Below are 19,966 nucleotides of genomic sequence, written 5' to 3'. Positions count from 1 at the left end.
TGGTTATGCATGTCTGGAAGAACAGTACGTCTGCCCAAAGATCATTTGTGACACTAGAATTTGCATTTCCTTATTAATTTCTCTGAGTGTGAAAAGGGAAAACAACTAAGCTAAATCTCTCTTTAATCCCCACTGTATGATCTCCTGAGGTAGTGACTGACGGGGGAGCAGCTTGTAAAGTGCTTTGCAGCTAATCCTTCAAGATTTCTTCCATTAGTCAAGAGAGCACCCAGTTTAAAAAATGGGTGAAAGCATTGATCCCCGTCCCGCCAGCGGACCAGTGACTTTGTGCAGGCCTGGGAACCAGACTCCAACGGCATGCCAACACTTTTTTTTTTGGATTCTTAGCCCCCTTTTTCAAATGATGGTTGAGGTGACTTACAGCATTATAACAAGTCAGGTACAATAAGTCCCTGCCTGCAAAAGCTTCCAGTCTTGGGTGGGTGCCTGAGACAGTGGGAGATAAGTGACCTTGTCAAGGTTACAAAAAGCGTGTTAGTGGGAGTGGTGGGATCTGAAGCCTGGTTTCTCTGTATCTCGCCTCATTTTTTATTTTATTTTATTTTTTACATTTTGACGGCTGTTACCTGCCAGACAATTTCCATGCGAGACCAGTGCCCTGCTGCATGCAGCTATTCAAATGTCAATCCACATCTTTCCCTGGGATAGGTTAAGCGATATTGTACATACAATCAGCCTACCCCAGGTATGTTCCAGATTGAGCCCTCAACCACCTTAAAATGATGGTAACCTTCGCATACTGTCCGATGTGCTGCTGCACTAAGATGGTCCCCAAACCCAGGTCAATCCAAACAGGCCCATCCAGGCCAGGTTTTGTCCCACGTAGGCCTGCTGTCCTTAGAACTGCAATTCTGTGCAGGACATGGGGGAAGACCGGGACAGGATCGGCCTGATCGGGTTGCTCCAGGAGAGATAGTGGTCCTAGGCTCGTGTTTTCTCCCACTGCCTGTCTGCATTTCTTATCCCTCTCTTGGATAAAGTTGTGTTGTTGCTGGATCAGATCAGTCCTCTGGCATGCAAGAAAATTAAGTTCAATAAAGACCAAAAAAAAAGAAAAATCAAGAGCTTTTCTTTTTTTGTTGGAATGAATGAATACGTGGGGGAAAGCTACGCTCCCTCCATTGGTTCAAATCAAAAGCTGCCATTGCCTGAACATATCGGTGAATCACAGGGATGAGGGTGTCCGAGGAGCAGCTGAATTATGTCTGCTAGTGACTTAGAGATCCCATGCGTCTGTTAAGTCCTTTTATATTGCTTTGAAGTGCCTGATCATTGTAATTGCAAATGTGTTGTGTTCTCGGTTTCCCTCTAAGTATCCTGATCAGAAGGTCACTTGATGCAGGGGTCTGGTTTTGAAAAATGATCCCCTGCGGAGGTGTTGCCTTGCTTTTCTTTGTGATATGTGCCTGTGAAAGTTTATTTTGTCTTTAATTTCTGAAAGGCAAGAGGAATTTTTCATGCATTCACACTGTGACCGTTTTTTGGTTGGAATATTCATTTTCCAGTCGGATTTACTTGGAACCTCGGCTAACCCTCCACATTCTGGTGGCTTGATTAAAATGCTCGAATGACCGAACCCCTGCTTTTGTTCACAGTACAAGATGTGCAGGAGAAACGCTGGGCTGCCATTCTGCACCTCCGATACTGTTCAGGGTTTGTGTAAGAACACGAGAAGGCGTTGAGCAGAGAGATGAATATTGGTCATGACAAAAAGGGGCAAAGTATGAAGAGAACGTACCAAATGAGTCATTTCTTTGTGTCGCGCTGGAGCACAGTAGTGAGCTGTTTGGGAGCAGTATGTAGCTTAATCTTCAGTGGTGGCCACAGATGCCGCGGCTGGCTGACTCAGTGAATGACTAATGGCTATTTGTCATGGCCTTGAATGGGAAGCGCATTTTTTATTCTGAGCTGTTATTACACTAAGCACAGTGCGAGGCCATCTGTGATAGCAGGAGAGATGGAAATGGTGCTCTTCCACTTGGCCTGCTTGGTATTCATAGCTAGACAGCCGTTCAATATTTTGTTTGCCACCAGATCTGCTGGGCTTGGGAAATGCTGAAGCAAGGAGCGGATGGACTCTCGTCTCCCGTGGTGCAGGGAGTCGAACCGTTTGCATTTTGTGGTTTGGTTCCAATTCAGGCTCAGCTGCAAGTGAAATTGTTCCACTTCGGTTCTGATTTGCATGCGAGAATTTAAATATAAGGGACATTATAATGATCATTTGCAAACTGGGGCAGAGCAAGCTGACAGCTCTAAATCTGTTACCGCTAGTGCAAGTCATAAGTAACGAAACAAGAAATTCTAAGATTTCATTTGAAATGCTTATTTTATTGGTACTGTCAAACCCAAAAGGTGAATCCTCCCCCATATTGCTTGGATGAACTCATTCTGGTTCTGAACCAGTAAGTGTACCACATCATGCTTGATTTTTTAAATTCAAGTCTTCTGCTGAGCTGAATTATTTTTCTGTGAGCCTGTTCTGGTTCAAGCTAACCAGACCCTCTCAGACAGTGGTTTTAAGTTTTTGTTTATAGTTTATGGTTCCAGCTCGTGTTCGGTTTGACTTTCCTGCCTGGGCATTTTCTAAACTGATTGACTTTTTTGTTTCACTCCCACTCGGCAGCAGAACGATTCTGGTTTTCCCAGTATGGTGCTCCCTGGTTTCTGCAACTCAAGCTCAGTAAAGACACAAGACCTGCTTGCCACACAACCTTTTCTTTTACATCATGAAGTCCATACTCAAATGCCATTTAGATGGAATAGTTATTCATCTCAATGGTTTACCCGGGTATGTTCACTGCTTGTCTGGCTAAATTCCAGCATTCTGGGGAGGAGCGGAGTTAGCCGATAAGTTTCCCGGCTAATTTATGCGGCTAACATAACCAGTTAACTTTAAGATGCGACCATGCCACTAAATATACCCTGTTAGCTAGCTGGACATGGTTATCCGGCCAATTAGCCGAGCTGGTCAGCGGCTAAATATTGCCCCCTACAGGACTAGGTTTATCCTCTCCTGTGGAAATGCTGGATTGTAGAGACTTTGAGACTGCCCTTTATCCATGGTGCATCGGCCAGAGAATGTCCAGGTCTTTTGCCAGGTAAAGTAGGATAAGCCCCATAAACCGAGACCTTTCCTTGAGGTTTTGGCTTTTACAGGTATGTCATTTTCCTATCTTAACCAGCCCAAGGGTATTATTCCTTCTGTTTAATGTGGAGAGGGATAGGCAAGATCTGGCGCTACAAGGATCCGGTTTCCAGTGACATTTTTTTTTGCATTCTGCAGAAGTCCTTGCTTCACTAGCCCTGTTGGGAACTTTAAGGTTCCCTGGGAATCCTGGCGGCTTTCTCAACCTCAGTAGCACTTCATACTGGTTTTCCAGTGCAGACACAGAAATAGTTGCATAATAAAGTGTTAGAAATTTCTGTAAGCAAGGAGGTGAAAATAGTAAGTATGCCCTGTTTTAGGAGAAGGGTGGGTGTTTTTCTCATTCTGTTTGAGATTTATAGCACAATGGAGTTAGTTTAGATAAGAGAAGGTCTTCTAATAGAAAAGCAAGCATGCCAGGGAGTTTCTTGTTTGTAAGAGCATAAAACAGCACTGCTTTTATTAACAAGCGGGCCGATACAGTAAGGAGTGGTAGGGAGAGCTGCGTTAGTACCGGGCGCACCCGCGGTTGCCGCACGCACAGTCCGGCTCACCTACCGCTCGATACTGTATGTAAATAGCTTGCAAATGCAAGCCGCGTCTAAGAAGCGTCCGTGAAGTGTTAGGCCCGCGCAACCCATTTTACTGTATAGAGCGCTATACAGTATCCTGGGTGCGCGGGCCTAACGCTTCACGGACACGCTGGTACCTGTCATTTCAAATGTCATCTTGAGCGGCCCAATTGCACGCACAGGGGCCGCTTTCGCCCGTGCGATGCGTCTATCTTCGCGGGCAGCTGGAGGCAGGGGAGTCGCGGTTCCTCGTCGCCGATGTCCGTCTCCGGAGGGGGGCTGCAAAAAAAGTACGTCGCTTCGTTGCTTTTCACTGCCAGTCCTCTCTCCCCTCCTCCCGAAGCAAGGCTGCTTTCGAGCCTTGCTTCAGGAGGAGGGGAGAGAGGACTGGCAATCCCGAGCGTAGGATTGCCCTTCCTCTCTCCCCTCTCTCTCTTGCAACTTTTTTTTTTCGCTTTTTCGCTTTTTCGCTTTTTTTCCGCTTTCGTTGCTTTGGGAGGAGGGGAGAGGACTGGGGCTGCCCTGGAGACCAGCACCCATGGACGCGGCCAGGGCAGGTGAGCGGGGGCTGGGGGAAAGTTTGCCGCCTACCCTTACCTCTGCCTCTAACGCAGGGGTAAGGGTAGGCGGTAAGTTAGCAGGTTAAACGCGCGGCAAAACGGCAGGGTAAAAAAGCGATAGTCGGGGCGCGCGTTACTGTATGGGAGGGAATAGCTAATTCAATCATTTACATGTAATATACATGCCGCGGGCGGAAGGGATTACCCAGTGATTTAAGGACGCAATAAGAGTAGGTTAAAGGGGATAGTGTATCGCAGGAAGGGCTAACGCGGCCGGAAAGTGAGTAGAAAGCGGGTTAGGAGCAGGGTAATCGCGGCCGCACTTTACTGTATTGACCTGAAGGTAAACAGAGCTGTAAGCAGTCAGCATCTCAACTCGCGCAGCAATTGTACAGAGCAGTACAGAAACCCAGTAGCTCAAAAACAGTTCAGTATTCGCTGAGAGTACAGTCTAGCCCAGTGACAAGAAATGCATTTTCAACATTAACAAGATTGCCAATGTTTAAAATGATCACACTCTATCTAATTGTGATCATACAAATCCAGAGCGTCTGTCCATCTCTTTTGTGGCAGCATTTGGAGCAGGAAATTCCCTAGTTCTCTGTGTGATACTGTTGAGTGAGGGCTTATTTACTTCTAGCAGAATCCCAGTTAACTTCATATGTAGGAAGGGTAATTCAAAGCTGTTCCCCCGGTGCTCCAAAAAAGGAAAGGAACTCTGAAATGTGCCCATCCTGCATGGGTTAAACTTGCATGCATGGTGCTATTGCCACATTGCGAGGAGGTGCTCCTGGGTGGGAATGGGGGGGTAGGATTTGCATTTACAAGTGTACACTTGCATTTTCAAATATGCATGCACAGATTGACCCCGGAAGAACTATCTGTACAAATAAGCAGGTTGCAAATGTCGCGGGGACTGTTTCCTGGGATAGTTTTCAAAGGGAACATACACGCGTAGGTATAAAATCGGCAGGTAAAAGCTATCCGCAGGCTTTACCCCAGCTTGGGCAGGTACAAAATGAATCCCCTCCCTTGGAAGACAACGTTAGGAGCCATTTTCCCAGGGGTAAATTGGCCTGAAAATTTCCGTGAGTTCTTCCACGGCACGCGGCCTTTTTCGCCGGCGTGCAAGGAGATGTTCCCAGGGAGGGGGAGGAGAAGAACGTGCACAGATTGCAGTTTCAAATTCTCGTCTATGCGATTGATTTTTTTTTAATTTCACCCGCACAGAAAGAACAATGCATGCACCATGGGGACTTTGTACCATGGGCTGTTATCAGAGAGCGTACGCGGGCAGTTTCCCTCTGAAAATCAGGTACAAGTAAAGCATCTGAGAGTCATTACTGGGGAGCATGAAGACTTGTATTCTGTGAATCATGGACTGATCCTCGCCAAAATAAGATCGGATTTGAAATCTTGGGGTGGCTTGCCTGCTGCCTGCACCGGGTGGATTAACATTCTGTACCCTGGCATATTCCTGATAGGGTTTGGGGGGGCTGAAAACCAGCTAGAATGGGGCGTAGCGCACTGTGGTTGCCTTCTTTTAAGGGAGGGATGGGTTGGGTTTGCCTAATCTATTGGCATTGCTGTGTGAGTGGATGCAGGGCTTAGCTCACAAGGGGATGGGCAACCCTTCTATTAAGAGAACATTTTCATCTGATACAGAATTTCCACATCTAGTAACTCTCCTGCTGTCTCACCCAAGTGTTAGGAAGTTACGTAGAGACTAAGCTGTTATAGCGCAAATGTTACATATCCAGGTGGAAGTTTCATAAGGAACTGTGGGTGGGGAAGAAAGCACGTCCCCCCGTATCGTTTATTCGGCATCACACCGCTATGTCTATTTATATTTTTGTTGACAGTGAGGGAGTTTGGGATTCTAGAGATTTGACACTTGTGGCTCAGGGCTGGGTCTCGGAGCAGATGGTACCTTTTGATCACTTGGATGTGAGGTTATAAGAATTCAGCAAATCCTTCAGCTAATTACAAGAGGTTACAACAGTCCCTGGCCGAATTGGGGGGGTTTGGACTCCCAGACTCATGAACTTGGTAAAACAGATTCTTTGTAGGCCTGTAGGGAAGTTCCAGATTATTTCAGGACTTGGTAGAACTCCTGGCTCTGGATACTAGAGTCTGCGCCTTGATTCAGAAATGGAGCAGTGAGCTACTTTTACAACTAGGAGGGGACACATCATATTTCCATATGCAAAGGGCAGATCTTATGTTCAGACTCCTGCATCGCACTTATCCATAGCCTGTGCTCTTTCATAGATTTAATCCCTCGTGTTCTGCCTCCTGTTGCAGGAACCGTGGAATCGGGGGCCCCTTTCTTCACACGCGATCCACTTGCATAGAGAACAGGTTGAGGTCTTTGAGGTGATTGCCCAGATTTCAGGGTTAGAGCTTTTCATTTCTCCTGATTTAGCATTATTGGGATTTCTATTTCAGGGAAGCTGAAAATGTTGGTTGGTCAGCTGTTGTTAGCCCTAGATTCACTGTTGCCCACCTGCCTTGGACAACTGGAAACCGCAAGGATTTGAAATAGCCTGAATTGAAAAGTTGTCTAACTCTCTCCAAGGCGCTCTCTCCAGTTCTATGACAGTGGCCATTGGTGTGTCCTGTCTGTATTTATACTGTTGCACCAGATTTAGCTTTAGATATCTTTAATGAATCATCATTTGTGGCTCCTGAAATTGATGTTCCTACTATTTGGCTTTATCTTACGTCATGTAACATCTATGTGGATGCATTTTGTTGGTTACACTTAAAGTTTGCTAAACTTTAAAAATGAAAAAAAAAAAATCTGGTATAAAGTCACAGGGGAGTTTCAAAATTTGCTTCCACCTCAAGTTGGCCCTGCTGCATTTTCGTTTTTTCTAGCCTTAATAAGAAGTGATGGGCAACAATTACCTTATGGACCATTTATTTTGCAATAAGGTGGATCGGCTGGGGAATTTCATTTTTTGAAGCTTTTATCAAGTTAGAAGCGTTTCGTATCATCGATATTTATTTTTATATTTCTATATTTTCTTTATCTTGTTGCCTCGTTAGATATATGCAAGAACTTCAGGTTTCATTACGTTGCATTGTTAGAGATATGTTTCACTGTAAGACATAAGTACCCCCCTCCCCCCCGCTTATTTCCTTTTCGTTATCTGTAAACCGATGTGACATCATTGATCTAATGTCGGTATATAAAAATGTATAAATAAATAAATAAGTTTTCTCTAACTGTATAGATTCAAAACCAAGACCCTCGTACTGTAATCTGTTATTTATAACAGCAGATCAAGATGAATAAAATTGCTTACTGAGCGTACAAGGCACAGCTGCGTGTTACTTCCTATAATGCAGGTACTCGTGAAACCATGCATGTCAAACTTTCCGCTATTTCTGATCTCTAGTCCTGTTTCACCAGTTCAGGTGCTACTGGCTATGCTGAACTTTTACAGGCTTTGAATCCTTCCATTTTTTAATTTTTTTTATTTATTTATTTAAGTTCTTTTAATATACCGATGCTCAAGACCAAGTCTTATCGTACCGGTTTACAAAGGAACAGGGGGAAACCATTAAACAACTGTATAGAAGATAAAGTTACATTGAACAAGGAACAAAAACATGGGCTTTGGAAGACAGGAAAGATATCAGAATATAATAACTGGAGAGTACTGAAAGTAGTCATCATCAAAAAACAATTAAGTAGCGAGATAAATAAAGGTTAACAAAATATTAAAAAATAAACATTTTGTTAAATAAAGGTTAACAAAATGTTAAAAATTTTTCCTTTCTATTTATATCAGTTTTACAATACAATCACAAGAATACCTTGTTGAACAGAAAGATTGAGATAACAAGGAAATAATAACCAATTATCCATATAAACACATAAGAAATAGCAAAGCTAACTCAAACTAGAGAGAGAGAAAGGAGACAGAAAAAAATCAGATGTCTTGGGAGAAAACAATCACATGAAAAAAGAGAAAGTAAGGCACTAGGGGAAGGTCTGGGAATCTCCCATTATTCTCAATCAGTCCCATTTCCATTAACAACCCCTGCTGCACTTAGGAACACACGATTTTTTCAGATCTAAAAAAGCTCTTAATTGCTCCAGTACAAAGAAAGCATGATTGACCTGCGCATAGGTAACTAAGCATTTACATGGATAACGAAGAAAAAAGGAGGTGCCAAGAGCTATAGTCCTGTGGCGCAGAGCCAAAAATAACTTTTCCTGGGTAGACCTTGTTTACATCAGGAAAAGACCCAAATATGCTGTCCCACCGGGACCCCTTTTTGTTTGCAGTGCTGTCCTCTTGGGAAAATTCCTCTCTCCCAGACACAGCCGTTGGCATGTTCTGTACCACGGCATCTGCTCATTCCCCGGGGAAAGGTTCAGTGCAAGTCCCAAGAGAGAGCTCGCCATTGGGTGTCTGTGGGGAAATATTTGAAGGGAGTTTGCTTGCCACTGGTACTTCGTGTTCCCCGTTATTAAATATTTATATAGTGCTACAAAATGTGCAGAGGCTTTTCTATGGATCTTACTATCTAGTCTAGCCAGATAAGAACGTAAGATTTGCCATACTGGGTCAGACCAAGGGTCTATCAAGCTCAGTATCCTGTCTCCAACAGTGGCCAATCCAAGTCACAAGAACCTGGCAAATACCCAAACACTAAGTAGATCCCATGCTACTGATTTCAGTAATAGCAGTGACTATTCCCTAAGGGGCAGATTTTCAAAAGCCTACGCACGTAAATCCCAGGCTTTGAAAAAGGGGCGGGGCCAGGGACCTCTGGCACAGCGGCTATTTGCTGACTTCATGGACTGCTCCTAGTCCTTGTATTATCCGAAAGAGTAAATAACCGATTCACGTTTACCCGTTCGAGGCCTTTCATGATTTTGTAGACCTCTATCGTATCCCCCCTCAGCCATCTCTTCTCCAAGCTGAACAGCCCTAACCTCTTCACCTTTCCTCATAGGGGAGCTGTTCCATCCCCTTTATCATTTTGGTTGCCCTTCTCTACACTTTCTCCAGTGCAACTATATCTTTTTTGAGATGCGGCGACCAGAATTGTACACAGTATTCAAGGAATGGTCTCACCATGGAACAATACAGAGGCATTATGACATTTTCCATTTTATTTCCCATTCCCTTCCTAATAATTCCTAACATTCTGTTTGCTTTTTTGACTGCTGCAGCACACTGAGCCGACGATTTAAAGTATTATCCACTATGATGCCTAGATATCTTTCTTGGGTGGTAACTCCTAATGTGGAACCTAACATCGTGTAACCACAGCAAGGGTTATTTTTCGCTCTATGCATCACTTTGCACTTGTCCACATTAAATTTCATCTGCCATCTGAATGCCCAATCTTCCAGTCTTACAAGGTCCTCCTGCAATTTCTCACAATCCGCTTGTGATTTAACTACTCTGCATAATTTTGTGATATCTGCAAATTTAAGCACCTCACTTGTCATGCCCCTTTCCAGATCATTTATAAATATATTATTTATTTTATTTATTTATTTATTTATTTATTTTTTTTTTATATACCGACATTCAATCTCAATCGAGATATCACACCGGTTTACATTCAGGTATTGTAGGTATTTCTCTATCCCCAGAGGGCTTACAATATTAAAAAGCACCGGTCCTAATACAGATCCCTAAGGCACTCCACTGTTTACCTTTTTCCACTGTGAAAATAAACCATTTAAATCTACTTTCTGTTTCTTATTTATTTATTTAACGTGTTTTGTATACCGCATTTGGTTTCACCATCAGAACGGTTTACAGTGCTCGTGAAATAATCTTGGTTACAAAAATCAATGTAGCAAAAAGTCATCAGGAAGGAAGGTTTTGGGGTTTGATTGTTAGTAGAATACATATACAATAGTTATTACTTGTTAACCATCTACTATCACAGCAATGTTCCTACATGTGGTAATGTTGATACTTATAAAACGAAAATGGTTATTGCATATAGGCTTGGGGTAGTAAGTGAGGTCAGTTGCACATCGCCTTAGGTGTTCAAATGGTGGGAGTTATTTAATTGATTGAGGAACGGAGTCTTTTCTTGCTGTTGAGTTGCGTGGTTGGTTGGTGGTTTTGTTGATTGAGTGAGTTTGAGTAGGCTCTGGTGAAAAGCCAGGTTTTCAGGTCTTTTTTTGAAAAATTTGATGCTTGGTTGATTTCTTATTTCCATTGGTATTGAATTCCATAGCGTGGGGCTGGCGATGGATATGGCTCTCTCGCGGGTTGTGTTTAGTTCTGGCGTGAGGGATTTTGAGGAGGCCTTTGTTCATTGAGTGTAGGTTCTGTTTAGGAGCGTGGAGTACGATGGATTTGTTTAGCCAGTTGTTTTGATGTCCTTGGATTATTTTATGCAGGATTGTAAGTATTTTGTATTCTATACGGTACTTTGTAAGTACTTTGTATTCTATATGGTATTTCTTGTCTTCTATACGGTATTTCTTGTCTTTTAACCTCTCATGAGGGACTTTGTGGAACGCCTTCTGAAAATCCAAATACACCACATCTACCAGTTCACTTTTGTCCACGTGTTTATTCACCCCTCCATAAACATATAGGAGATTTGTGAGGCAAGACTTCCCTTGGGAAATCCATGCTTGCTGTGTCCAATTAAACCATGTCTGTCTAAATGTTCTGTGATTTTATTCTTTATAACAATTTCCATGATTTTTCCTGGCACTGAAGTCCAGCTCACTGATCTATAGTTTACCAGATCTCCCCTGGAGCTCTTTTTATATATCGTGGTTACATTTGCTATCCTCCAGTCTTCAGGTGCAATGGACACTTTTAATGATAGGTTACACATTTTTACTAATAGGTCTGAAATTTCATTTTTGAGTTCTTTCACACCCCTGGGGTGTATACCATCCGGTCCAGGTGATTTACTACTCTTTATTATGTCCATCTGGCCCACCTCATCTTCCAGATTCACCATAATTTGGTTCAGTTAATCTGAATCATCACCCTTGAAAACCGTCTCAGGAACAGGTATCTTCCCAACATCCTCTTCAGTAAACACCGAAGCAAAGAATTTGTTTAGTCTTTCTGCAATGACCTTATCTTCCCTAAGTGCCCCTTTAACCCCCTGATCATCTAATGGTCCAACTGATTCCCTCATAGGCTTTCTGATTTGTATATTTTTTTAAAGTTTTTATGAAATTTTACCTCTACAGCCAACTTCTTTTCAAATTCTCTCTTAGCCTGTCTTATCAATGTCTTACATTTAACTTGCCAATGCTTATACTTTATCCTATTTTCATCTGATGGATTTTTCTTCCAATTTTTGAATGAAGATATTTTGGCTAAAATAGCCTGTTTCACCTCTTTTTTTTTTTTTTTTTTTTACCAATCATTTGGCCTTCCTTCCAACTTTTGTTATTATGTGGAATACATCTGGAAATGTGACAAACAGAAGAATTTGAGCAACCAGGGTTTAAGATGTTCTCAGCAGGGTGGATTAATTGTTGGACAGAGACCAGTTTAATTTAGAAAAACAGGAAAGATCTACGTCTGTTTTATACCCAGACTCATTGGATTGTCTCTACTCACACTAATGGTTGTGTTTTTGTGATTTGGTCACTATTAATTCGCTGTGATATCTCCGTGCATCTCCTCTCTATGATGCACCCTTGCTCAGTTCTTTCACTCATCCACCACTGGGTTACCGGGCAGGGAAGGGCGGGGGTTGGAGTTGGGGAAGAAAAATGAAAATTAGCATATGATGCCTGCAGCTTTATTTAATTGCAGTTATTAATGGCAGTGTTTCCCAGAGATACTGCTTAACTGTTCTGTACCCTGATGATGTCATATTGTTCTTATGTTTTGCTCAATAAACATTAAATTACAAAAAGAAAGAAAAACAGGAAATCAAGCCAAATTGTGATCTAATAAATAAAATGTTGATATTAACCTTAAAAAGGTGATTTATTTTTCTGATATAAGGGAACTAGTGAGCTGGGGGAAAGATGTGGATGGCCTGTGTATAGTGTGTACTCACTCTGGGAACAAAGTAACCCAAATGTTTCCTCTCTTTCTGACCTAAAATCACACAAGTGCCTCCTGACTGGTGCAAAGGTAGTTGATCACGTAACTCATTTTGGGATCCTTCCCCTGGTTGCCAGTGGCAAGTTTATGGCATTTTTAAATGTTTGATTTTTTTTTTAATACTGCTATGCCGGTGTTTCCCAAGCAGTGTTGCCTTCAGACCTAATCAGGTGAGCCACGGAAAAGTCACCACTGCCCGCCGCTCAGGGGCACTGCAGGGGGCACTGCTCTCAGCCCCCTGCAGTAACCAGACTCAGCGCTGATCCTTAAAGGGGTAGGAGCACACGTAATCCTGCAAGTCTCTTCCATGCAACAGCATGAGCCCCAAAGTGTGGTAATTAATGGGCAGCAAGCAGGGCACAGAGAGCTGGGCCCCTCCTCCTCAGAGTCCCTCCAGTCCCTGTCCTGTCCCCAGGCTGAGTGAGTTAGGGAGAAGGTGCACTGAGCACAGGATGAGACTCTCTCTGAGCGTCGGGAGCCAAGATAACGGAGGCCTAGATTCATCAAAATGCGATGAGTTCTTGCGGTGGGGGGGGGTGTGTGTGTCTCAGTGATAGTGGGCCCCCCCCCCCCCCGAAAACACATCACGGCTCCATGGTGCATTCTTTTTGAGTCGCGGCCAAACATCGTGACATAAAAGACTGTGGCGAGCGGCCCTTTAACACGATGGCGGCCCCAATCTCACAGGAGCACCATCATCTTAAAAGGCTGCTGGCCGCTGAAAAAACCCCCAAAACAAGGCTAAACAGAGAGGTTGAGCCTCATTTCAACCCAGGGCCAGCGGTTGAGGTGGCGCCATACCCCCTCCTCCAGCCCCCCTCACCTTATCCTCGATCCCACGGTGGGAACGGGTGCAACCTCGCACCCGTTCTGGTCGGCGACATTTTTCAAAATGGCACCGAACTTGCCTTGCCCCAGCCATGTGACTGGTCTAGGGCATGAGTCCGATCCCTAGACCTTACCCTAGTCACATGGCTGGGGCAAGGTGACACGGGTGCCATTTTGGAAAATGACGCTAACCGGGATGGGTGCGAGGTTGCACCCGTTCCCACCGTGGGATCGAGGATAAGGTGAGGGAGGCTCTGGAGGAGGAGGGGGTATGGCAATCGAAGGGAGGCGGAGGGGGTTGAGGCTGCTGGGGTGGGGACTGCTACTGTGAGGGGGGACCCACTATCGAGCTGTCAACTTTATTTTTCATTTTGGGGAGTCGGGGCCACCTCATCTGGCATCCCCAGGCTGAAATGGGGGTCACAATGACCCCCGCTTAACATCCCCGTTTGATTGCATTTTTTTGTTTCCCTGCCACGTTTAATGTGTAGCAGGGACCTCAGGACCTGTGTTAGGCTCCCAGGTCTCCCGCCGCACATCCAGCGCATGCCAGGGAGGTGTTGTTATTTTATTACGGCTGACCTCCTTCTCAGTCGGTCGTGATAAAATATTTACATAGAATTGCCTAGTAATGACGCCCTTTGCATGCATTTGCATTATTCATACATGCAAAGTGCATGCAAAGAAGGTCATTGTAATAGAGGAGGGTATCTGGGCGGGGACATGCAAAATATCACTTATATCACCGCAATAGTGCGTGATATACACAATATAATGTGTTAGAACCTGTTATCGTGCCGTAAGGCCCTAAAGCAATTTGATGAATGACAGTGAGCCAGCTGTCCATACCACACCCACGACTTCTCCCTCCTGCACTTGAGAAGTTGCAGATGATGAGTTCATGTGTCTCCATCCCCCTCTCTCCCTTTGTCTTAAAATCTGTAAGAGAGACTGGTGCGACATTCGGTGCGTCCCTCACTCTGCTTTTGGCCATATGAGCCCTCTCCATGAGCACATTGCCTGCTCCACGGAGGCTGATGTGTCCCACCTTTTTATTAATGCTGGTCTGCCTGGGCTTGAAAAGGCTGGGAAACGGATCTAGCAGATCCAGTTATCATGCTGCCCCTCTTGGACAGTCACTCAGGTTCTCCCAGCAGGGTTTGTTAGTGCTTCTCTGCTTGACATGCACTAGGCAGCCAGCGTTTCTTCCAGCAGTTTACGATCTGATATTTGTTTGAAATCATGGGACCTGCAGTTTTGCAAAACACCTGAAGGCATTGCTATTTGTGCAGGGATTTGAACAGTTGGGAGATTGGGTTTATTTCTTTAGATTTAACTTAGACCTTTTTCATTTAATTGGTGTAGGAGCTACTAGCGGTTATGTTGTGTTAAGTTTTTGTACTGGGCTTTTAATTGTGGTGGTTAACTTTGAAATATTGTTAGTCTTTACTTATAAATTGTCAGCTATGATGTATTATGCATTTTTATTGTATCTTGCCTTGAGATACATTGAGAGAGGCACGTTATCAAATTGAAAAAAAATTGATGTGGTGAATGATTTTTATGCTGGAAAAAACGGGAAAGCCACAGTGCTTATTTACATGACCTGGCTAGTGTGACTTTTCCTTTTTAATTTCTGATATCCTAACATTCAGTCTCCCAGCATGCAATCATTTGTCATCTTCCTGGCCGCTGTGGCTTGTCAAGCACAAGGCTGTATGAGCTCATTTGGCAGTTTTGCTCTCCCTAGCAAGGGTGCTGAGCTTCCTCATGTGGCTTATCAGCGACACAAGTAAACAGAATTGTTCCCTTTCTGGTGGCTGCTTAGTGTATTAAAATGTTGCATTAAATCTTGAAAAGAGAAAACATTTTGCTGCATAATCAACATTACTGTTAGATCATAATCATGTGGATTATAGAGGACAAGTTGGAGTGGGTGGTTTAAAACTTTTTTTTTTTTTTTAGCAGTAATCATTCATTCACCATCAGTCCAAACACAGAACTTGTCCTTGGTATATAACGTTGTGGTTTAATTTTTTTTTTTTTTACTGCATGTATCCACAACCCTGTGGTGTTATGATTTGAGGCTTTTTAAATCGGGCTTTGCAGACCATTATTTAGTTTTTTTTATGCATGTCTCTTTTTTTTTTTTTTTTTAATTTTTAGACGGGAAGAATCGACAAGTCCTACCCAACGGTCTGCGGTCACACGGGACCGGTGCTGGACATAGACTGGTGTCCTCACAATGATCACGTCATCGCCAGTGGTTCTGAGGACTGCACCGTCATGGTAAGTTCATGCAGCGGACTCTGCATTCAGTCTCAGGAGGCTGGGAGCTCAGAGCATGAGGTAAACTGAGTTGATACTCTCCCCTTCAGAGATGGTGTGAGACTAGGAGATCATTGCAGGTGCGAGAAGTGGGTTATAATTCCTTCAGGAGGAAGCTTCATGAAGATGTAGTTGTGGCCATCAGTAGGGCAATGTTCTGCTGAATCTTGAGCCACGTGAACAACCATCATAGTGGGGGCTTGGGTAGGCGCAGCATGAGTAGTTGCACATACAAATCATTTCAAGTTTTGCTAAAACCTGAATGGATTGAAACGATTCCTTGAAAGACTTGGAAAATTAACAGCGATGAAAATGAACCTTTTAAAATGCATACAGAGATTATAATGAGTAACTTGTGTCAGTAAATTGCCACCCAGGTTTGGGAAACCACATGGCAGAGACGTATTTGGGGCTTCAAGCCTGAGAAGCCTTACAGCGATGGCAGATGTGGCTCCTATTAACGCAGTCACTGCTTGTGCATTAACATTTTAATCACGCTGGGTGAGCTGGCAGCCGTTTCACTGCACGCCAAGCTTTGCCGAGCCCTCTGCTCAAATATTTTATTTCCTGACATGGCGGGAAATTGTCATGGGGGTGTGGACTTGGAGGGGAAGAGAAGGTGAGAGGGAAATGGAATCAGCAGTGCCAAAACAAAGGATAATTCCCTATTTTCCTGAAGCGTTCCATCAGTCCCGCTACTGTTCAGAAGAGCGTTGGTAATAGTCTAGTACCTGCCCTATTTTATAGACTGACTGGAGCAGATAGAAATCTAGTTAAAAGGGTTGCAAGTTATCAGTAGTTTCAAAAACTCGGGCACCAGTCCTAAAACCAAAATCGAGGGAATCCTTATCAAACTAAGTCCTAAGACTATTTGAACTTTCGGTTGACATTAATAACGTTAACTCAACTGGTGGGTGGGCATGAAATATGAAACACAAAATACGAAGAACAATTCTTCAACAGATGGACAATACTGAGTGATGATATGGAGATTTTGTTACAAATGCAGCTTCTCACGGTCTGTCCAAGAATCTATATCCATCACATCTAGCCTTTGTGTCTCTCTGATTCCTGGACAGGCTTCCCCTTCTCCCCAGAAAGTCTTGAAAATCCTTTCCCCCTTCTCACAGAAGTTAAAATTACATACTTCAGGAAGTTTTTTCTTCTTCTTCACCGCTCCCATTCACAGGAAGGAACGTAAGATCTTACCACTCTAGTTGGCACCTGAACGGCACATCCAAGGAATTAGTCTGGGAGCTTCCTGGGGTGATCTATGATTTCCAGGCTCCTATAGCTGATATCTTACTCTTCTACTGCGATCTCTCCAAGACCTTCTGCAAGTGGGTTTTATCATTTTACTCCATGCTTACTGGAGAGTAGAATGATGATCTTCCTGCTCCCTTCTTGAAAACTGTCAGGCAGATCAAAGATAGAAATGTGATGGCAGAAAAAGGTCAAATGGCATTGGCATGGGGTGGGTTACAGGGGCCATCGCCCGACCAAGATCTGGCACTTTTGACAGATTTAAAGGTGAATTTTAAAAGCCGGATGCTCAAATATGTTGGGCTTGCGCATGTTGAACGGATTTTAAAAGCCCCTCGGATACGCACGTAAATGTCACAGCACGCACATCTCGGAGGTTTTCTGAAAGGGGCGGGGCATGGGCCTTTCAGCGCATGAGATGTGCGCGTAAATACTTACACGCTGCGGCATGTGCCGATGCCCCCGCCGTTCTGCTATGGATGCTGTGTGAGTTATAAAAATAAAGATAAATAGGCAGATCGGCGGGGTTGTAAGGGTTGGGAATAACTGTGGGGAGTGAAGGCTATTAAACTGAACGAAGTGGGGACAAACTGACCAAACTGGAAATGGCGACGGTGCGAGCCCCTCTTAAAATCCCCCGATTTACAGGGTAAAAGCAGCATTTGCCCGCACTCACTTAAAACTTGGCACAGATTTGCGCGCCACCAAGCTTTTTTTTAATCACAAGCGAGCATATACGTGCGTGAGTTATAAAACAGCCGCATCCCTGGGCACAGGCCGAGCATGCGCTACCGTCTTACTGTGGAAAATCTGCGGTTGGGAAGGCGGCAGCTGCTCGGGGGGCAGGAGGAGGAAAGCTGTGGGGCGTTGACTGCATTCTCCACCTCTGCAGCTCTGAGCCCGACTCCTGCTTTGAGCTGCATGGGTTCAAGACAGCAGACAGGACACTTGGCAGAGAAGGAGGAGAAAGACGTGGCCCGAAGCATCCACATTCGCATGGGGGGAGATCGAGAGAAGGAAATGAGGCAGCAGGGCAAGAGAAGAAGCAGGCGAGGTAGAGAGAGACTGGCGGGGGGTTCAGAGGGGAAGGGATGGAGCTTGGCTCCCCTTCCCTCCCCTCCCACCAACCAAAAAGTCATTCCGCTGCCCCTGCTATAAGGCTCATCTAGTTTGTTCAAAGCACCCCAGCTTTTCAGTCCCTCAGTCCTTAGCACTCGGAGATTCCCTGTGCTTGTTCCATGCTTTGTTCAGTTCAGATCCTGTCCTTATCTCCACCACCAACACTGGGAGGCTGTTCCATGCATCCATCACCCCCTCGGTAAAGAAATATTTCCATAGATTACTCTCCTTTCACCCTCATCCCATGACCTCTCATTTCAGAGCCTCGTAAGTTGAAAAAGGCTTATCTCCTACCCATTGATAACTTGGAGGTGTTTGAATGTCTCTATCATATATCCCCTATCTCTCCTTTCCTCTAGGGGTATACAAGTTTAGATCTTTACGTCTTTCCCCATATACTTTAGAACAAAGACCACTGATCATTTTAGTAGCCTCCCTCTGGACCGACTCCATCCTGTTTATATCCTTTTGAAGGTGCGGCCTCCAGAATTGTACACAGTATTCCAAGTGAGGTCTCACCAGGGACCTATACTGGGGCAATATCACCTCCCTTTCTCTGCTGACCATTCCTCTCCCTATGCACCCAAGCATCTTTTCTGGCTTTTACTAACACTTTATCCACCTGTTTGGCCACCTAAGATTAGATACAATTACCCTAGATCCCACTCTTCCTTTGTGCTTCGAAGAATTTCACCTCCAATACTGTACCTCTTCCTTGGGTTTTTGCAGCCTAAATGCATTACTCTGCATTCTTTTTAGCATTAAACCTTAGCTGCCAAACTCTCTTTTCTTGAGCATCACTGGATCCCTCATGTTTTCCATACCTTCCATTGTGTCTACCTGTGTTGCAGATTTTGGTATCATCCACAAAAGAGACAAACCTTGTCTGATAGTCCCTTCCGCAATACCGCTTACAAAAATGTTGAAAAGAAGCGATCCAAGGACAGATCCCTGTGGCACTCCACTAGTAACCCTGTGCTCCTTGGAGTGAGTTCTTTTTACCATTACTCTTTTTCACATCCTACTAACCAATTTCTAACCCAGTCTACTGCTCTGGTGCCCATGCCAAAGGCTCTCAGATGTTCTGTTGTTTAACTGCTGTAATGCATTGAAATCCTGGGTGGATGCACTGAAATGATTAATATTAATAGTAATATACTGTGAAGAAAAAGAGAGTGTAGGCAATTTAAACCAGTGCTTACCCTGATCATGTGCTGTTCCTCCTGGAGTAGCAGGGGAGTGACAATGGCTCTTTAAGCAGTTCATCTCTCCCCACTTCTCTTTGATTATTGCTGTTGAAACTTTTTTCTCTACATTTGGCCTTTTGCTCGGGGGCTCTTCTTATGATCTCACGCTGTTTGTAACTGGAGTATGTCAACATAGTGTGCTGTGATTAAAAAAAAACCAGGAAAAAACAAGGCTAGACTTCTTGAAAGAGCTGAAATGACCTGGTAGGAATAGAATTTGGTCAGTCACATGAACTGACTTAATGCTTTATAAACATTCCCAAAATGTGTGCATATGAAGCCCACAGCAACTCCTAAAGCAAGAATAAACAAGCAAGAACAGGTTTGCCTTGTGGCCTGTAGTCCAGTTCCAGGTCCCATTTTCAGAAGCATCAGATGCTTGGTAATTAAGCTCATTAAATATCCTTTGTCAGCTGCATCCAGTCTTGTCCTTTTTCAATTTAACAATTTCTAACAATTCAGGATGGTGGAAAAATACATGAAATATTAATCTTGGCATCATGGTACAGCAGGGGTTTTTGCTGTGATCACAGTATGGGGTACTTAGAAGGTTTCAGTTAACATCTCTAAGGGGGATTTCTGTAGCTTGCCCCTTTTTCATCCAGACAAGATCTGACCCCGCTTTTGAGGTTTGCTATCTCAGCTGTTTTGGGATAGATGGTCCCCACACTCTGCTTAACCAGCTCCCTACAGTGGAACCGTGTTTATAACAGTAAGCACCGATTCGTTCCAGGTGCGCCTTCTGCCGCGTCACGCTCGCTGCTTTCCAGAAACGTGCTGAGTCAGCGGCAAGCTTGTCTCACTGAAA

At 44.2% G+C, this 19,966-nt stretch overlaps 1 protein-coding gene across 3 annotated transcripts in view; it reads left to right on the top strand.

Moving 5' to 3' along the window:
* Positions 1 to 19,966, top strand: part of CORO1C (coronin 1C) — a 153,846-nt gene that overhangs the window by 91,911 nt on the left and 41,969 nt on the right. For all 3 annotated transcript variants that reach the window (XM_029619428.1, XM_029619429.1, XM_029619430.1), the window contains one exon: positions 15,368 to 15,490. In XM_029619428.1, the coding sequence (XP_029475288.1) occupies positions 15,368 to 15,490 (123 nt within the window). The remainder of the gene's footprint in view (positions 1 to 15,367; positions 15,491 to 19,966) is intronic.

The sequence above is a fragment of the Rhinatrema bivittatum genome, chromosome 11 (assembly GCF_901001135.1).
Source record: "Rhinatrema bivittatum chromosome 11, aRhiBiv1.1, whole genome shotgun sequence".
Classification (NCBI taxonomy): domain Eukaryota; kingdom Metazoa; phylum Chordata; class Amphibia; order Gymnophiona; family Rhinatrematidae; genus Rhinatrema; species Rhinatrema bivittatum.
The sequence above is the reverse complement of the archived record's forward strand: the minus strand, read 5'-3'. Positions and strand labels throughout refer to the sequence as shown.